The sequence below is a fragment of the Protomyctophum parallelum genome (assembly GCF_964188405.1).
Source record: "Protomyctophum parallelum genome assembly, chromosome: 22".
Lineage (NCBI taxonomy): Eukaryota > Metazoa > Chordata > Actinopteri > Myctophiformes > Myctophidae > Protomyctophum > Protomyctophum parallelum.
The window spans coordinates 8,186,644-8,207,365 of NC_139714.1; the positions used below are offsets into that span (position 1 = coordinate 8,186,644).

Sequence of the window (20,722 nt, forward strand, 5' to 3'; positions counted from 1 at the left end):
TTGGTTTTGAAACCTGTCACCAGGAAACACAACAAACAACAAACGTGACCTCCCGAAACTGTGATATCTTTATTCTTTAAGCCTCGGAGGCGATTACCGTTGTATGCACCATGAAATTGATTGTATTTGACTTCCTCAAATACTTTAAACATGCTAAAACACTAAAGGCCAACGCATTTTTGGCCGGCTTTCAGCATGAGAGCCATCAGCATCTCCACAATTCATGTGCAGAGAGGGTCTATTTTAACCATTTTAGACTATTTGAAAGCATAGCCAATTATATTTAATGACCTCTCGGCTCTCTCGGTTCCCAGCTTCACAATGAGTTCCACGGGGAAGCACAACTTTCTGTGAACCATGGTAAGAGAGCCCGAAAACTCGAGAACATTTAAATTTATTCCAAACAATGTTTTAATTCCACTAATAAAAAGAAACCCCGTAATACACACTGAACTCCTTTGTACGGAATCGCTCTCTGAAGCTATAACCCTTTTCCTGTCAGAAGTGCGTTTTAAATACTCGCTCACAAATAATGGAAAATGTTGCAGCGGCGCGAGGAGTAATCGTTCGATCCGGTCCATAAACATGTGGGCTGTATATTAGAATTTGATTGACCATCTCACCCCTGGCTGCTCATGCTGCCACAATGGTCGCTCGGAGACCCATTCTTGCTGCGTTAAGTTGAAGTCATGTTCAGTGAGGTCAGCCTATTATGGGACATTTTCATGTTTGAAGTCCATTAAAGATTTTAGTGTTTAATTAATAAATAATATATTTTTCCAACATTAAGTGAGCTTCTGTCTCTAGCCACCCACTATTATTTTTCACATATACTGTACTTACAGTCTAAAGTGTTCATGTAAGTCTGAGAGTGTGCAAATGGAACCACAGGGGACCCTGTGTTCTGTGTGTACATTCTCAGACTCAATTTTTACACTCTCAATTAGATGAACACTGAGGACTTCAGATTGTATGCAGTGTACCGGTACCACCACTACCACCAGCGCTTGTAACTTCACTGGTACCACTCCCACACCCAGCATGCTACCTAATAATGAGGCCAACTTAGAGCCTTAACGAGCGCCTGAACCATGAGAGGGCCTGAACCAGTATGACATAAGTGTAGTAGAACACAAACCTCATGGCCCGAGTCCAATTCATTCAACGTGTATTTGCTGTATTTATATGTCTAGCTTTCATGCACATTCACATCTAGCCTAGCGGAGCTATGCCCGCCGTATTTAACTTTGAAACTAAGTGTATAAATTGAACCAAATGAACCCACAAAGGGTTACATTTGTACATTCTTCTAGCTGAAGCAGTTGGGAAATGGGAATTACGTTAGTATGTGCTTTGCTCAAGGGCACCACGTGGATCATCATTTTTGTAATAACGACATAGGTTTTTACCTACTTTGGTGTGCAGCCGCTTAACCCCCCCCCCCCCCCACACACACACACACACAAACCAGTGTTGCTGCAATCCCAAACCCAATGTTTTTCTTTTGTATCTACCGGTATGCAGAATATAATGGAGACTTTGATGAGCCTGCTTCCGATTGTCTGTAGGCTATATCAGTCACTCATCAATTAGTCGGTTAATTTAAAACACATACAGCTAGTGTTTAGATGGAGAATAATGGGGCCGGTTATATTACAACTTAAATTATTACCAAATAAATGTCATGTCAGTTAAATTAATTGATTTGCAGAGAGCATCAAGTTAATTTCCCATCAACGAGACTATTTATCACCACCACTTGAAACGTTAACATTTTGCTAAAAATAATAGATCTACAGGCTCACAGCATGTGGCAACTTTGCACATTGTGAGCTGTATATCACTGAAAGGATTTATTGAGTAGTGACATGAAGAGTTGTTTGAATGTATATGAACAATGAACAAAGGGGGTATGGGAAAGGGGGTATGGGTAGAATGCCTATGGATGTTTAGCATAGCTATGTCTAGTAGTTTGTCAACCTGTGGATATTCCTAACAAATGTATTATACATTTCTAATAGCTATTAACCAATAACAATAGTGTCCTGTCACTGTGGCCTGGGCTGAACAGCAGTCCAGTGACCTAGGCTGGTAATCCAGCCTGACAGTGTGTTGCGGGTTCGAGTCCCGATGACCTTGGCTGCGTCTCCCCCCCCCCCCCCCCCATTTCCTGTCAAGCTACTGTTAATCTATCAATAAGTCAAAAAGCCCCAAAACATTATTTAGAAAAAGTGTCCTGTTATTCAAGAAATAATTAAGGTTTGTTGGCAATAGAGGGTATGCACATGCTTAAAGTGAATGGCACATCGAGTGGCAAAGCAACATGCAAAGTGAGTTTAATGTTGTTTAATGCAATCAGATATGACTTCTGTTTGGATGCATGGACTGTCAAGGCCAGAAAGTCGTTTTTAGCCACTCAATAGGCATTCCTGCATAACTTCCAGGTTTGATGTCACATGCATACCCTCTATACTGCTTAGTGCTACAAATTATCTCCCCAGAAATAAAATGTTTGGTCATGGTCAACTTGTTAAAATGTTGACCCTGGTCTGACAGATACACACGTTGTCAGCAAAAGAAACATAGCTTGCCTTACATAATGCTGCCATCATGAGGTTCAACGCTCAAACATCTACAATTCAGCGTACTGCACGTGAAGCATGTTCAAGCTGTCATGACTCAATACTGACATCTAGTGACGAGGTTGATTTTGAGAAGTCACATTGCAAAAAAAAATACTTTACTGCCTCTAAGGCTGATTTATAAATACAAGACAATAAAAGTAAAGGTTATAAACCCATGTCAACATTTAATGGGTATTTTAATCAATTACTCCACCTGGATCAAATTGTATGTGTGCAAAGATTCTCAACAGGTTACAAATGTTGGGGGATTTGTGATATCTAGCATGGCAAATTGTATACATTTACAATATCTGACAGTCCCAGCATAGGCTATAATGTCCATTATAGAGTGAATCACAGGCAAGGCAGGTGTTTCAATGAAAGAGCAAAAAGTAGTATAAAGATGCTTTTATACAAGCTTAAAATGTTAAGATAGATAAATGGATCCAAAAAGTTGACTGGGGGTGCTTAAAAAATATATACATGCAGGTCTTATCCTAATAAAATACTACTGGGAGCTTAAGAACGGTGTGCAGACATCCTAACTTTCTAGAAAAAAACATTGCCCCAGGGCCAAACTTGCTTTGTCCAATAGATTTCCCACAGGGACAATAAATCTATACATTTCGCCAACTTCTAAATTAAATGAGCTACTCTGGTCAGAAGTCTGTGCAGTTCCATGGTGAAGGTCCTAACCAAACAGATTCCAACCGTAAATTAAATGCACATCTACAGTATCCACATTTAGTGGGAATTATTTAACAAGAGGAATGTACAAATTTAAACTCCCAAATTTTCCACAACAAACATATCTATCCATCTATGCATTTCAGACACAACACCCAAATAAGACAACGTTTCTTTTCCACAAGTGACTATGTTTAATTTTGCACAATATGAAAACAGAAAATGCACAAATTCCTTTAGTAGAAGGTGTTTGGTCTCTTGGTGGTGAAGCGGGGCTTGTGCTGGCGACGAAGAACCCTGTGGGGCAGAGGGAACTTGATCTTGGAGTCCTGCAGGCAGAAAAGTCAACAAGGAGAAAGGGGTCAGTACAGTAGCAACTTAAACACTGCTTGCATCAAATGCCACCATGGCACAGCAGAAGCCAAGATCATCACAGATGTCTATTAACTATTTGTATGTTGCCAGTTTCATGACCGCCAGGTTTGAAGATGGAAAAACAAGAAATCTGGAAGAGGAAGCTGGCTTTTATCTGGCGGGATTTTAAACCGGACCTGACCAATACAGAGTCAGTCCAGTGAGAGACCCGCGTTCAACAGTGAGAATGCCACATAAACAGTAACACATCTAACAATATTCCTCACTACATGTACAGATAGTGAGTGTGTACACTTACGTGGAACTGCTTGACGGCAGGTCTGCGACACTTGTCGGCAGCAATGACCGCAACCTTCATGATCTGGATAGAGTGAGCACGGGCACGATGGCGGGCACCCATATCCCGATCTAAAAGGAAACAAGACAAAAGTATGAACAATATGTCCCAAGACAAGGTGACCAAGGAGCAACTACAGCCAACTGACTAGTGTAAGATCCAGGGACCCCAAGTTTGAGAAACACTAGTCTACATATGCGAAGAACTTGTAAAGCAAAGTAGGGCTGCGCCATTACTGTTTGCTAATCAAAAGTACTGGCTTGTTGAACCAAGAATTCACTTCCATTAGCACGTGAGCTGATGAAAGGCGACAAGGTACATTGTTTTCATTTACGCACACACGGCAAGAGCATTACACAGCATAGTAATGACCTTTGGGTTGCGTGTGCCATTGACGACTTCAAGTGTTGAGCACCAATTTCACTGAAAGTTGAAAGGTAGATAACCAGATCCCAAAAATAGTCAGTCATCAGAATTAATGATAAACAGTCTAGTCTACTGCATTAATGCAATGTCTGCTATCGTCTGGATGTTATTGTAAACGTATGAATAGTTTAAAGTTGGTGATTTTTGTGACAGGCAGTCAGGGTGAACGTCAGCTTTGTGGCATGTCCAGACATGATCCCCCACAAACAGGTGCAGTTTTGTCATTAGATGTCCTTTACCCTTCTTGCAAGTAATTTAACATTGGTACCTTTTTGCTTTTAGAAAGCAGCATGGCTAGATTAACACTGCTCACAACTGGTACATCTTTGCCACACAATGGAAGCATTTTGGAACAAAAACTTCTCCCAACATGGCGTAGTCAGTGAGCAAAGAAAGACTATAGCTAGCTACACAATACTTACAGCACATTGTGACAGCCCCAGAGGTGGTCAGGTCCCTGTACTCTCTGTACATGTTGTGGGTGCCACTACGAGAGTCATAACGCAGCCAGATGCCAAAGTTCTTCACCTTGAGGGGAGTCTTCTCGTGCACCTGATGGGAGACAATGGATGAGGGTCACATATCAGTCCAAAGATTAGTGAATCACTGCTAGAACATCTACACAATGTTGAACCAAGAATTCACTTCCATTAACATGTGAGCTGATGAAAGGCGACAAGGTACATTGTTTTCATTTACGCACACACGGCAAGAGCATTACACAGCATAGTAATGACCTTTGGGTTGCGTGTGCCATTGACGAATTGAGTGAGATACAATATCAATATTTAAAAGTTGGACGGATTCACCCAAACCATAAGAGTTTGGGTGTTTGAGAATAATTACCAGGCCACAGTAGACTGTCTCGCCGTTGGCCTTCTTCATCTTCCTCAGTTGGGAGACAAAGTACCAGAAGCGGGACTTGGCCACCACATGGTTTGGGGCAAAGATCCTCATGCGGTACAGAGGAGGAGCGGGGTTCTTGGCAGAGGGCAGGAGACGCCCTACGACTTTATATTCCCTAAGCTGCAAATGAGCACAAACAGGAGGTCATGTTAAAAATCACATCGTTGTGGACTCATTGGTGATTATGCGTCGACCCAATAATATGCAAGGAGGCGTCAACATGTTGGACCTTGAATTCACTTTCAATGGCACTGTAGCATCAGAGAAAGGCGACAAGGTTCATAGTTTCATCTCAGCACACCAGGCAAGATCAGGCCATTTATTTTGGCATAATCTTTGGGTTTTGGGTGCATCATGCAACCTAAATCTACCGATACGTGTAACTAGTCAAGTCATCTTTTCTATAGTAATGCACAAAAAAAAACTATCAAGTAACTCACAGTAAAACAGACATTAGAATGTTATGAATTTGAGTTGATATTAGTTTAAGATTTAGACTACATGCATTTTATGATTGTACTATGAAATCCTGTGTAAATTTAGCATTGGTAAAGACAAAGTTGTCTTTACCAATGCTAAATTTGCAGAATAAATCTGAGATCATCAATCTCAGAATTATCTGCACGTGTGCAGATAAACACGCCTGTCAATTTGCTAATTGAAGGAAGCCGACACATGGCCCCTAGACGGAATGTTGTCCGTGTAAATATCGTGTAAACAGGTATTTTGTTTGATTACCAAATAGGTTCTTCCACACCTTTGAAATGGACACGCTACTAGATGACAAACGCTGACGAGTGGCAGAAAACTATTATTGGTAGAGTACACAGAACCCTCCAAATAGAATGTCGAGATTAATCCCTCCACTAAAATCCTTCCCATACATGGCACAAATGGCAAAGCATGTAATATCAGGAGCTATTTTATAGACAGGCTTAGCACCGTTAGCCAGTACAAAAATGGTAGTGATGAGGCAGCCAACAATGGTTTACGGATAAGGGATGTACCATTTAGAAGCCAAATGCCAGTCATCTTTGCATTGACATACTTTTAGACTTCCATTTGCATCACTTTTATGATTGACAGCGTGTCACATTGTAAGACCGTGTGTCCGTCTTTACATATAGGGACGCCGTGTGGTCCACATGGCTCTCCACCGCACGACACAGACGGACGCCATGTTGTAAGCTAGCTAGCCGCTAACGCATCGGCTCAACTCTCAAGTAATTCCACGGCACGGTGTACTCTCATACGCCATACTAACACACATGTCAACCCAACATCATGTTAAATCGTTGAATTGGTTCGGATATATTGCATTGGAACGGTTTGAAATGGTAAATAAATGTATTTTACGTACGTTCCCAGACGCCTTCATGGTGTCTCTCGCTCGCTGCCACAGTAAAAGAGGAAGTTGGAGGGCGGAGCATGCGCATGTAATGAAGAAAAGGGACGTGACGTCACAGAGGTCTTTCAACTTAAACCGCCACATAACTCGATCAAAATGTTTTCATTTTTTGTACAGTACAGACAGTACACTGAGTACACTACATGTTTGTTTAAAAAGCAAGTCTGTACTGTAAACTTTAACACACACACACACGCACGCACACACACGCACACACACACACACACACACACACACACACACACACACACACACACACACACACACAGTCAAGTGTAAAACAAAGTAGTTAAAGAAACGAAAACATAATGATAACTCTTTCTTAATCTTTTTCAATGTTTTGGATTCCTTGATAATTTTTTTAATTTTTAAATTTTGTTTTGCAATTTACATAAAATCTGAAAACATTGAGCAATTGAATAAAAAAATATGAACGGGCTTATTGTAGAACAATATATATACACACACACGTCGTTAGCACACATTACTACGCCGCTGTTACTGGTCTTAGAGTATTATATTAATATATGACCCATATACTCTAAGGCTTATACTCTAAGGCTTAGAGTATATATTAATATATAGTCGCTTTCACCAGTCTAAGCGGTACTGGTACATGAAAAGCCGGGTTTCTATTTACTTACTGTTCAGACAGTGCTCAGATCCGATCTGTAGCCCGCCTACTATATCCGGCAATTAGCACATAGCCTACAGACAAAACATGCACTTACGCACACTACTTCTGTATCCGCTGTAGACCGGATTTGCAAACTGCAACGCAAATGGGATAGAATGGGATCCCACTTTATGTTACCGTTAATTTCTTCCGGTGGGCTTGACCCAACGATGGTTCCTATTTCCGCTCTGTGGACACGCCGCACAGTCGCTTTCACACACGGACTGCAACATCCACTGATTTCTGGAATTAACTGACCAGAGAGTGGCATAAAAATGGCATAAAACTTTATGCGATTAAGGTGAGTTGTCGACAGCGTGCCCTGCGTCCGTCGCGTCTCTAGTTGTATCCGTAAAAGTACACCGTTGTTCGCGAGATTGTTTTGTTTCTCCCCCCCAACCACCACAATGATGATGATGTGATTGCTACGGTAGCTAGCAACTTAGCATTAGTAGGCTTGCCTGGTCTTTAGCATTGCAGTCAGTGTCAACTTTTTTTTAGGAGTGGTTCGACCACCCTGTCAGATCATACACGTGGCTGTTGCCTCCTCGCTAAGGATGTATCCAACATTTTGTTCATGCATGGCAGGGTTATTTTTGGTCAAAAAAACAACCATATGTGAACAACATAATAATATGATCAAACCGTTGCTCCTACGTTGCATCACCTTTACACTCTCTTTGAGCTCATGTGTCAGTCTGTATTGTTCACATGCAGCACTGTCACAGGGGCCATCCACAACAAACTGCATTTGTTTGTGTTCATTCAGCATAGACAGACAGGGTGTCATAAGAGGCCCCACTGTTGTCAGTTGTCACATCAGCTGGATCATCTGGATGGCGTCCTTTAACACATTAATATCCCCACCTGTGCCCTTAATATATCCTGGATGTAATTTATATATCAACAACATACTTCAGCCTATATTGTTGAAAAGTGTTTTTGAAATAATGCTTGTTGAATTCAAAATAGTATGACTCGGAATCCGGCATCAGCTTTATTTGTCACATTACATGTTCGCATGTGGGTAAAATTATTTGTGTTACAAGCTCCATAGTTTGTAGTTTTTCAGGAAAGGGAATAATATAGAGGTAGAATGAAAAAGCATGGAAAACGGGATAGAAACAGGTCAGATATTCAACCATAGTAGGCTAAATGTATATGTATTTTACAGGTAGTTAGGTATTCATGACTTATGAAGCAGAACATCTAGTAAGGGGTATGTGCAGGATGTACATGATGTGCCGGATACCGAAAAGCAGACGGGTATGTGCCTGTCACTGCCTGAGGTGAAAATTGTATGAAATTAAATGTGCCGGTATATTTTTCTTTTGGTTTGCTAGATGTATGAAATCTGCTTGATGGTAGCAGAGAGAACTGAACCTGCATTGAAGACCAGCTAACACACGAATGGCCTGCCAGTCTATTGCTTTAGTCATGGACGAGCAAGCTCTGCTGGGGCTGAACCCCAATGCAGATGCTCTCTACAGGCAGCGGGTAAGTCCGTCAATCATCTCCACTGTGGTTAGACAGGAACATGTAACTACTTATTGAACCCTGGCGTCCCTGTTTTGGGGAAATAGTCGTGCTTGTGTAGATCGCCTATCTACACAATGACAATAGGCGATCTATAGGGTTTAAAAGTGTTACCAAATGAGAACATTCAAATTTGGTTCAACGCTATTGCCAGTAGAAACACAAACCATTTCTTTCAATTGAATCATGTGAGTTCTTGATTCAATTATTCAACTAATGAATGACACAATGGTAGATAAAGTAAGTAAATCATCTTGGGAACCAATGTGGCCCATAGGTCAGGAGTTTATCTGCAGTCCTGTTGCCTTAGCTTAGCATGTTGATTTACAAGTACACCCCATGGACATGATGCTAGTATGTTGCCGGTTCCTAACCCACACCTCGATGCTGTGCATTGGGTACCATTTTTAAATAAGTTTCGGTATGAATAGGCCATGGGTTGAACCTCTATCTCCCAGTCTCAGGGCAGACACTCAAACTGCAAGGCCCACACTGGTGGCACAATGGTAGATGGCAGGAATGTATAGGTATTGATTAGTCTTGCGTAGCCAGACGATCAGAGATCTACACCTAGGCTACCAAGAGCAGCACGGACATTTAGAGCCTTTTATTAGGTGCTAAAGTATACAGAAAGAACGACTGATGTTCTTTCTGTATACTTTAGCACCTAATAAAAGGCTCTAAATGTCCATAGTTTATTTCATATTTGAAACAAATTTCGGCTAGAAACGTTTGTCCATTTGCTTCAAATATGAAATAAACTATATTTGAACTGCAGTCTTGGTGTGTGCGACCCACTACCCTTTATTTTGATATGTTTGTGACTGTTCTCACCGCTATTCTAGCAACTACATTGAATATCGTTGTCACCAGACATATCAGAAAACAGAGATCCCAGATTGTCTGGCTATGGAGATTAGATACATATTGATAAGGAACATGGAATTCTACTATTGTAATAAAATATCTGGGGATAGTAAAGAACCCTCATCCCACACTGCAAATTATCGTCAATCCAGGTGAAATTCCAGGAAGTTAGGTCTGTTTTGAAATATTTGATGTGGACATGAACACATTGCATCCTCCATGCTCTATTATAATGGAGAACTTGTTAAAGTGTTCTCCACTTTAACTTTGAACCAGTAACATGTAATGGTTATATCTTCAGTATTTATTTTGAGGTTTTTGAGTGGTGCAATCACTCCTATAGACAGCTATGTGTGTCCCTGGCTGTGTCCCTGACTGGCTGTGTCCCTGGCTGGCTGTGTCCGAGCACGGAAATAGCGTTTGGTTGGTTTTCACCACCAAGTGTTCCTGTGTGTCTGGAACTTCTGGGGACCCCCACACGGAGTTGCACAACTCACTTCACACGGGTGTGATTTTTCTATTCTAGCTGAGCAAATTTAGTAAATTGGAATAGTCTGAGATTCATTTCACAGACTTGATGCATTTTCTGTTTTAAAGTGCCTCACACACAGTTCAGGTTTACTATTCACAAATGTTTAAGTTTTCTTAATATTTAATTGGTGTTAAAATTAGGTCACCTCCATTTGTTTTATTGTGGATTCTTTGTGGACAACAAAATATATGTAGCAATCCGTAGTAAATCTCTAAAGTAGTCTTGGAACGATCTGTAATGTTCACTCACTATATTATTTGAAATCATAGATTTGTGCTCAGCAGAGTCAGCACAGGATTTAATATGTACAAGTTTGTCCCCCAGGTTTGGGCTCTGTTCACTGTGATTTGTGTGGGTGTGTGTGTGTGTGTGTAGAATGTGGAGGCGAAGTCAAACATTGTAGTGTTGCCCAGGTTTGTTTCCCTGTGTCCAGCTTTGATTTCTCTCGTCTGTTTGCCTGATTCACCTTGTGACTGTTTTTGTTTGTTTCCTCAGGCCATGGCATATTTTGAGCAGCTTAAGGAGTCCCAAGATGCTTGGGAAGTGTGTGCAGAGGCTCTGGCCAAAGGGATTTACAAGTGAGTTCAGCTGCACTAGCTCTTTATCTCCCAACCCCGATAACACTCCACCATGCTGACTATTTTATTGAAAATTGTATGACGAATGTGTTGTGAGTCGTAATGTCAATGTAGCTTGAAGTTATTTTTGCCGATAATCAATTGGTTCTGTTTAATAATAACCAATTAAACCCCAATATACTGTACTTAGTTGACCATAAATGGTCAACGAAGTACTACGTTTCTTGGTCAGCTCCTTTTTCCCACTTTACACCAAACCTTTTTTGGTGAAAATAGCCGACATATGAGCTCGCTGTACCACACTGTGACCTTGTAGGTCGGCTATTGTCAGAGAATGACTGACCAGGCCAGAATGGGCACGCTAGGGTTCATGTAGGCCGGGGCACTAGGGTTCATGTGGTTAATGCATGTATACAAATGTATCATGCAATTAGATTGTTTAGATCAGTGTAATGACATGCTTCCAGATCATGTGAACATGTGGGGTTGTTTGTCATTATTGTAGTGACGACCACGTGAAGTTCTTTTGCTTCCAAGTGCTGGAGCATCAGATCAAGTACAGGTAAGCAAAACGCACAGCAGTGCATTGAAATAGACCCAACATTGCAGTAATAAACACATTGTGAGTTCAGAAGAGTACCGCCCCAATTGCTGGATGTCATTTCTCCTTGAACTGAATGAAATTAATAACATTTCACATGTGCAATTTGTTTCTGTTAGACATGCTGGTCTGAGTGCTGCCCAGCAGCAGCTCATCAGAGAGACGCTGATGAAATGGCTCCAGTGCCAGGTACAGTGGCTGTGCACTTTGTTTATTTTATTTGTTGGTAGCTATTCCTAATATACATCTTTATAATTGTCTCAACTGTTGATGAGGCGTTGCAATTTTAAAGCTTATTCCCTGTGGTGTTAAATGGTGCACTGCTGCGATCACATGCGTTATTTGCATGGTACAGTGACAATTTGTTTTTAGGTATTCAAAACAAATCTTTAAAAACAAATATCTAATCAACTCCAGAATGTGGTACAAATATTGCCAGGCTGGAACAAAAATGTGTACGTAGGAATTTATTTCCTGGGAAAGCATCTGTATCATTTTAGATTTTAGATAAAAAAAAGCATTATTTTATACTTTGGCTATTCGAAAATAGCAGATATACATTTATACAAGTTGATAGCGCATCACTTTGTGCCATTCTACGAGCTTGTAGATCTGCTATTTTAGAAAAATCACAATCATTTGTGCAAATATTTGAATATATTCTTTCAAAGTGAATATTTTAATTAAAATATTTTCTTCTGGGCGTCCGGCATCCCTGGAGCAAAATATTTAGAGATGGGGGTCCGTGGTCAAATTCATATCATTTTGACATGAAAAGGTTTGTGAACCACTAATTGCAATTATTTTCAGAAAACTGTAGAATCTCCATCAGATCTTAACGGATTAAGGTATTTAGTTTCCTTGCGTGCCTTTAAACCGGGATCCGATGGTAATTCCGACGGAGCATTAGTCGACATGCGGGAATAGCGGTCGGAGTTAGTGCTCGAACATGCGCTGCTCCCGTGCTTGCGGTTATGGTGAGGTTAGGGTTTGAGGCACGTTGTCGGTCTAATGACTGTCTGTGTCAGAACTAAAGCCTGTACCATTTGAACCTCCAGCTGATGAACGCCCAGCCGGAGAAGCCCTTCATCCGCAACAAGGCGGCCCAAGTGTTCGCCCTGACGTTCATCATGGAGTACCTGACGCTGTGGCCCAAGTTCTTCTTTGACATCCTGTCCCTAGTGGGGCTCAACCCCCATGGTGTGGACGTCTACCTGAGGACACTGATGGCCATCGATGCTGAGGTGGTCGACCGCGATGTCCTCCATACAGCTGAGGCAAGACTCCCTTGTACCCATATCTATCTCTACCCTGCTTCTCTGCCTCCTTTTGTTTCACATGACCAGTCACTTCTTAAAGTCCAACCAACAAGGCTGAACGCCCAAACTGTGGAATGAGCCTCCAGTCCCTCCACCCCATGTTAGAGCGTCGCAAACCTTACCTGTGTTTAAATCACGTTTGAAAACTCACTTGTACTCTCCTTGTTTTTCTATTCAGACTGAGAGTTGCTGATTCCACTAGGCAATGTGTTGCACCCTCAGTTTTATTATTAGCTGTTGTTGGTATATTGTTGGTTAAATAAGAGTACTGTTATCTCATTCACCAGTCACCAGTGTACTTAAGGCAGTTAACATTAATCTAATCTAGAACTGGGGCGGAGAACTCTCACCCAACCAGGTTGAAGGCATTCCATTGTCAAAACGATAAAGGTTTGATGTCGCATGATATCAAACGATGTAGATTTAGACTTATTGACTCTCTCCAGATCCACCCAATTCCAGTGCAAGTATTCTTTTCTAAGGCCATTTCTACAGCAAGGCTTTCCACAGCACAGTGACCAAGTCAGCGAAGTTAATGTTCAAAGCGCTCATGTAAAATGTACATTTTTACACTTGGTATGGTAGCATCTATCAGTAACCTAGATAGTGTACTATGCATGTTGGGATTACTTGCTACAGTAATAGTGAACATGTGATGTAACACACAAGTTAACAACAAGAACCCTAGTGTCCATATTCTGGGTGTGTCATAATAGGCATAACATTGGTCGAAAATGGCTGATCTACCAGTTCACAACATGGTGCATTGTAAGCTTGTAGAGGATATGTATTGTAGTGGGAAAAGAGTGGGCCATGTATGGACCCCTGTGGGGGGGGACCCTTCTCAACTAAGTATATAGGCTTTGTTATGGCTCACTGAAGTTAAAGAGGGATTCCAAATGTGCGTGTAAGATTTCATCCTCATTGCGCTAAACCGTTGAAAGCATTTCTCCTTCACTAGATGAGACCGGTCAGATTCAAACCCATGCTGTCATGATCAGATCCATAGGACTGTGGTATAAATACTAACTGGTTTAGTTGACAGGACGGCCCCTAAATCTGCCTTATTCCATTACGTTTACAGAGTTGTCTGAACCGAATTAAAATGTATTCAAAAGACTACAACTAAAACTAAATAAACATTTTGCAGTCAAAATCAACACAGCCTTATACTCCCACCTCCCCAGGAGACGCGCAGGAACACGCTGATCAAAGACAACATGCGAGAGCGCTGCATCCCCAACCTGGTGGAGTCCTGGTTCCAGATCCTGCAGGCGTACCAGCAGTCCCACCCAGAGCTCACCTGCCAGTGTCTGGAGGTGGTGGGAGCCTTCGTCTCCTGGATAGACCTCAACCTCATCGCCAACGACCGGTCAGTGACCGGCTGCTGGGTTTATATCATCAATAGGAGAAGGGAGAAACGACATGGTGGCAAAAGCTGCAACATTTCGACCTCGCTCAGGTCTTCATCAGGCAAATTATTATGCCTATTTTGCCGTTCAGGTCGAAACGTCGCAGCTTTTGCCATTTAAAATAAAGTAAGTCCTAAGCTCCAAACTATTGTGCGGATGTTTCTCCCTTCTCCTTGATTCTCGCCTTGATGCCTTGACGTCCAGCACCTGGCCTAAATAAAGGCATAAGGTGTGCACACCTCTCTGTGCTGGGTTTACTTTATATCGATAAACACTGACAGTTTTAATCCAATTTTGATGAGCAATTTTACACTATGCTTTTATGCGTTATATTCAGTGGTGTACACTATTATTTTGGGCTAGTACTCAAAGGAGCACCTGCCCATGTCGTTTGGTGCGCACAGTGCTAGCGACTAGCACTTTGACAGCTCATCCATCGTAGCTTGTTTACAAGTGAAACGGACTTCCTGTGCAGAAACTGCCTCATCAAAATAAGAGCCACTTGTAATGATTATTCAACACTAGTTTTATTTCTAAGTCTACTTACAGGACGTTAACATCTCATTTGAGTTCCTTTTGAATGCCTGTCAGCATTCTCTAAATCCCTGTCTCTCAGTCTCAGCTGGTGCGCAAATGCGCCTCCATGCCTTTGATCTACCACGCACCAAACGTTTTGACGCATGCGCAATGTAGCACCGCTTGTGTGCACCCCTGGTTATATTTAATGACCAGATTCCTAGACTCAAGATAATAAACAAAACATTTAACCGACATCCATCTCATGTTCGGTTTTCATACCTTGCAGCCAGATACACGAACAGAGCTGAAACCATCAGGTACTTAAGTTGCCTATTTTGTCGTCAGGTTCGTGAACCTGCTGCTGAGTCAGATGTCCGTGATGGAGCTGAGAGAGGAGGCGTGCGACTGTCTGTTTGAGATAGTCAACAAGGGCATGGATCCTGTGGATAAGACCAAGCTGGTGGAGTCTCTGTGCCAAGTTCTGCAATCTGCAGGCTTCTTCAACATTGAACAGGTTGGTACCACATTTTATACTTGCTGTCGCATACCGTCACATGGCGGTGTTGGAGCATTTTCATCAGCGTCCTCTATCCTCTGATGTTCCAGTTTGAATTGTAAATTTGTAAAATGAACGTTGATAGGTCTGAATTGGACCATGCGAAGTACGTTTCTGCTGGTATGGTTGGTGTACCTCTGTGGTTCCCACACTTTTCATGTCGAGACCCAAAAGCTATATTTAACTTTTTGTGCCCCCTGGGTACCCCCTTAAAATCGCCTATGCGTATGAGAAAGTCATTGATATCAATGTCGTTCTCTTAAACATCTTATTGCGTACTACTACTACTTCATTAAAGGCTATGCTCACTTTCAAACTGCCATTGCTTCCTGACATGCATATTTTAAGTTCCTTTCCTCTGTAGAGACACTGTAGGCAAGTACCTCAGGTTGATTTAAAAAGAAGCCAAGGATCTACACTCCATTACTAATCAAAGACGAATATTGTGATTTTGGTTTTGGAAAACGTAAATTATAAAGTTAACACTAGTCCCATTTCAAATACTGTGAAAATAGCTGATTTACACGCTCAATCCACTGCTCAGTTGTACAATAAAAGATATTCATTGTGCCATGTCTACACAACGGGGCGGTGGTGGCTCAGGGGTAGAGTGGCCGGATGGTAACCGCAAGGTTGCCAGTTCGAACCCGGGCTCCCCCAGAGTTAGGGTCGAAGTGTCCTTGAGCAAGACATTGAACCCCAAATTTCTACAGATGCGCTGGTTGGTGCCTTGCATGGTTTCCCCTGTCATCGGTGTGTGTGTGTGTGTGTGTGTGAATGGGTGAATGTAATGCACAATTTATGTAAAGCGCCTTGGATAAAGGCGCTATATAAATGCACCATTTACCATTTATTTACACAACACATGAAAACATTGAATTGCCTCAGATTCTTTTTTTTCTTTCTTTTTTTTTTTTATATATTTCTTTGCGGCTTACGCCTTTTATCCAAAAAGAACCTGATCTCAGTTGGCTACAATTACGGATACAAACCCACGCTGCACTCCTAAATCTCTTTTTAACCCATTCTGACTCTCGATTTTTCAAAAAATAGCAGACCTACAAGCTCGTATCGCGCCACTTGGTGGCGCGATATGAGCTTGTAGATCTGCTATTTTTAAATAGCTAAAGCATAACATGATGCTGACACCAAAATGGGTGCCCGGTCAGAATGGGTTAAATGTGCCTTTGTTTGTTGCTGTCATTTGTAGCACCTTTTGTGGGTCATTGCTGTCGTTTGTCGGCGTTATGGGAGAGAGCCGAGAGGCCCGTGTCTGCTTTAGTGCCACAAACCGTAAGAGGTTAAAGTTCACGTGTCCGGTTCCTGTTGGCCTCTGCCCGCTGGACTTATGACCTCCTCCCGAAGACAATGACAACATCCTGTGTTTTAGACAACCACAAACACATTGGATAATTTAACAAATAGGCAAGCGTTCGGCAAAACCATTCCAGGGACCCCAATGGGTCCTTGAGGGTCATCAAAGGGGTCCCCAGCTAAAGTTTGGTACTAAATGGACCCTTAAGGTCTGTGAATCTGAGAATGTAAAAATGAAAAGGATCTCCAGTTTAGTTTGGTATGCAAATTTATGAAACCAACTGGAGATCCCTTTTTATAGAAAAAGTTTGAGAAGAACTCTACTATAATGCCAAAATCGAGAATGTAGCTCAACTTAAGAATGTTTTTATCCACGGGTTTGCAGTGCTTCACAGGCATGCGTTTCATCAAGTTTGTCTCCATATCTAAGAATAGGCTACAAGCTTGTTTATCTCTGGCTGTCTGTCTCCAGGTGTTTTTTCTTTAACTTTTTAATTAACTAAATGTCCTCATTCAAGGGTGTGGCCTTCCCAAAACGACTACCACAAGCATCTATCTGCACCTGTGACATCACACGCACGCAAAGAGTTAACCCATTTAGGCCTGAAGTCGGGAAAAAAAAATCTAAATACTGACAATTTCCTGAAAGATTTCAAGCACATTTTAATTTATTATGCTATTTTAATTTTTCAAAAATAGCAGACCTACAAGCTTGTAGATCTGCTATTTTTTTTAAATAGCTAAAGTATAACATAATGCTTAACCCATTCTGACCGGGCACCCATTTTGGTGTTGGCATCATGTCGTGCTTTAGCTATTGAAAAATAGCAGATCTACAAGCTCATATCGCGCCACCGAGTGGCGCGATACGAGCTTGTAGGTCTGCTATTTTTGAAAAATCGAAGAACGACTGACATTTTTTAGAATCTGATCTCAGGTCAGAATGGGTTCATCAGACCAGTGTGTGTCCGGAGGAAACCTCGTATGAATCTGATCTCAGGTCAGAATGGGTTAAAACACCAAAAAGGGTTTCCGCCCAAAATGGACGAAGTTGCGGAAAAACAATGCTCGCTCCTTCCTTGTCCGTCCCCCATGCAGGAGGAGGACGTGGACTTCCTGGCCAAGTTCTCCCGGCTGGTGAACGGCATGGGCCAGTCTCTGGTGCTGAGCTGGACCAGGCTGGTGAAGACGGGCAGCGTGAAGGTGGCGTCCGACACGCTGCAGGCGCTGGAGGCCAAGGTGCCGCTGCTGCTGCAGCTGCTGGTGCACGAGGACGACGACATCTCGGCCAACATCGTGTGCTTCTGCTACGACTACCTGCACGTCCTCAAACAGGTGATTTCAATGTGTTTGAGCGATGTGGGAACGCTGGATGTGAATAAAGAAGACATTTGCTTGGTAATCGAAAAATACACAGGGCGAGTATGACAAATAACTGACATATACAAAGAAATGACTTGCATTCATTATGTTTGAGTGTCGCAACCACTCCAAGGAACAGCAGTTCACCTACCGATGTGTTCACCTACCTATGTGACTACCTTTGTGGCCATGAGCACCAGTGGTATGACTATGAGTACTAGTAGGGGCGCTGTTGTGCCAGAAACAAACAGAAGCACTAGGGTTCCAGTGTTGTTTTGGCAGCAAATGTTGATTTTAGTTTAGTCATAGTCTCTTCAGTAGTTATCATTTGGTTTCAGCCACATTTTAGTCACCTGGAATTTTTTAGTCTAAGAGTTTAGTCAACTAAATCTACAGTTGATTTAGTCGACTCAAATGTGTTTTGGCGGGCCTTGATGCTGTCGTAATGACTGTTTTTACACTTGCTGAAAATAGCCGATCTACAAGTTCTTGTAGAACTTGCAGACTTGTAGATCTGCTATTTTCAGCATGCAACCAAGTGTAAAATGACTTGTACTAGATCTCTTGTCCACTAGTCCCTTCCTAACATTTTAGTCTAGTTTTTATTTGTTGACACAATTGTCAGTATATTTAGTCTTAGTCATCATACAGTAGCTTAGTTTTCATTTTGTTTCCATTTAGTTTTCGTCAGTGGAAAAAGGTAGTCAACAAACATTCTTCATCTTAGTTTTAGTCGCCGAAAATAACACTGTAGTGTTCAATGTGTCAGGTTTGCTCTAATCGCATTTAGGGGACACGGACAGGTTGAAGATTGGGCTCACAGAGCAACCCACCAGTAAATCTGACTTTAATGAATTTGATAATAAAGTTGTGTCTTCATGTGATCCCTTCCAGCTTCCTCAACTGACAGACCAGCAGAAAGCAAACATAGAGGTGAGGTCATCATTGCAAACCACGACGTGTCACAGACACTACTACAGTATGTGTTTGAGGGAAAATAAAATAATCCTGCTTTTGTGTTCCGCTACCAACAGGCAATCATGCTGGCCGTCATGAAGAAACTCACCTATGACGACGAGTACAACTTTGAAAACGAAGTAAGTGTGTTCTTGTTGGCCACGATACAGCTGTGGTGAAACGGGAGAAGGCACTCTAAATGCATACCGTTGCTGTTGGGAGGAAACCACCTAACTCAAGTTTTGAGGTTTTAGATTTTTGTTGTTGTTGCATAAATCAGTGCTATTGAACAACCTTTACGTCTGTGTCGTTTCGAAAATATTTAACCAATAAAAAGGAGTGAGCGCTTGAGACAAAACCTCTTAACTTCATTGAACCCTCAAACTGTCTGCGAACTCCACCATATCACCCTCTCTGATGGAAGTAATTGAAAATATATCATTTTTGTTTGCTTGCTTGTATTGCTTTGTTTTCAAAATAGAAGGTTTTCTTCATTTCCTGAAAAGTAAGTAGTAAAAAATGAACATTTTGGAGTTAAGTGGTTTCTTCCAGACAGCGGAGATATCATTTTGGGGGTCCTTGACATGGGGAAAATGTTTGAGAACCACTGATATAGCCAAAGAAAACTGTTTTAGAAGATATTTGAAGAATGGGCCTGAGGTCTTCATGGTCCTTGAGGGAGTTCCAGGGGGTACCCAGCTAAATGATAGTTTGGAACCAAATGGACCCTTATGGGTCTGTAACTCTGAGAGTGTACAAATGGTTCCATTTGTACACTCGGAGTTAGATTAACATTGATTTTACAATATAAATCGGGGGTCCCAGAGATAGAAATGCCATTCAATGGGGGTCCGGGCGTAGACTAATGCATGTCAAACTGGGTGTCCTTGAAATTAAACTGGTTGAGAATCACAGCTGGAGCCGTAAAAAAATCTTCTCCCTGGCATATCTTTTCAAATGGGGGTCCGAGGGATAATTACCGGTAGTGTCAATTTGAGGGGTCCTTGACATGAACCACTGGTTTAACGTCCTCCGTGGACGTGTCTGTCTGTGTCTGCCAGGGCGAGGACGAGGCCATGTTTGTGGAGTACAGGAAGCAGCTGAAGATGCTGCTGGACCGCCTGGCGCAGGTGTCTCCTGAGCTGCTGCTGGAGGCCGTGCGGCGCGTCTTCAACAACACCATGCAGTAAGAGCCAGTGTTGTTTTTTTTGGCAGCACTTTTTTTATTTTATTTTTTTAGTCGTAGTCTCTTGAATAGTTTTAGTCGACTAAATGTCATGCTATTTTAGTCGTTGGTCTAAATGTTTTTTTTTGGGCGGGCCTTGGTGCCGTCGTAATGGCTTATTTGTGTGTAATGGCTTCACACAAATAAATAAATAAAAATAACGATGCAACCAAGTGTAAAATGACTTGTACTGGATCTATTGTCCACTATTCCCTCCCTAACATTTTAGTCTAGTTTTTATTTGTTGACGAAATTGTCAATATATTAGTTTTAGTCATCATAGTTTTAATTTAGTTTTCATTAGAAAAAAGGTAGTCGACGAACATTTTTCGTCTTAGTTTTAGTCAACGAAATCAACACTGGCAGTAAGAACCTCTCTATGTGCCGTTTTCAACGCCTCCAACATGTGAATGCTTGTCTTTGTTCTATAATTATTGTGGCTGCTGTGCAGTTTCAAAGTGTTTGTTTAGGGATGGGTCCGATTAATCGATTATCGTTAATAGGA

General features: G+C 41.8%; 2 protein-coding genes across 2 annotated transcripts in view; one reads left to right on the forward strand and one right to left on the reverse strand.

The window, feature by feature from the left end:
- Nucleotides 1-3,509: 3,509 nt before the first annotated feature.
- On the reverse strand, nt 3,510-6,778 carry rpl18a (ribosomal protein L18a). Its single transcript, XM_083757544.1, has 5 exons — nt 6,716-6,778; nt 5,296-5,475; nt 4,872-5,001; nt 3,985-4,094; nt 3,510-3,640 (listed from the first exon to the last, which is right to left on the reverse strand). The coding sequence occupies exons 1-5, from the start codon at nt 6,731-6,733 to the stop codon at nt 3,548-3,550; spliced, it is 531 nt and encodes a 176-aa protein (XP_083613670.1). The 5' UTR covers nt 6,734-6,778; the 3' UTR covers nt 3,510-3,547.
- An 841-nt stretch (nt 6,779-7,619) lies between these two features.
- Nucleotides 7,620-20,722, forward strand: part of xpot (exportin, tRNA (nuclear export receptor for tRNAs)) — a 29,724-nt gene continuing 16,621 nt past the window's right edge. Inside the window, exons 1-12 of the mRNA XM_083758029.1 lie at nt 7,620-7,740; nt 8,783-8,936; nt 10,870-10,952; nt 11,458-11,514; nt 11,673-11,742; nt 12,612-12,830; nt 14,060-14,244; nt 15,149-15,317; nt 17,772-18,008; nt 18,930-18,968; nt 19,070-19,132; nt 20,054-20,178. Coding sequence (XP_083614155.1) covers nt 8,850-8,936; nt 10,870-10,952; nt 11,458-11,514; nt 11,673-11,742; nt 12,612-12,830; nt 14,060-14,244; nt 15,149-15,317; nt 17,772-18,008; nt 18,930-18,968; nt 19,070-19,132; nt 20,054-20,178 — 1,334 coding nt within the window. The 5' untranslated portion in view covers nt 7,620-7,740; nt 8,783-8,849. The remainder of the gene's footprint in view (nt 7,741-8,782; nt 8,937-10,869; nt 10,953-11,457; nt 11,515-11,672; nt 11,743-12,611; nt 12,831-14,059; nt 14,245-15,148; nt 15,318-17,771; nt 18,009-18,929; nt 18,969-19,069; nt 19,133-20,053; nt 20,179-20,722) is intronic.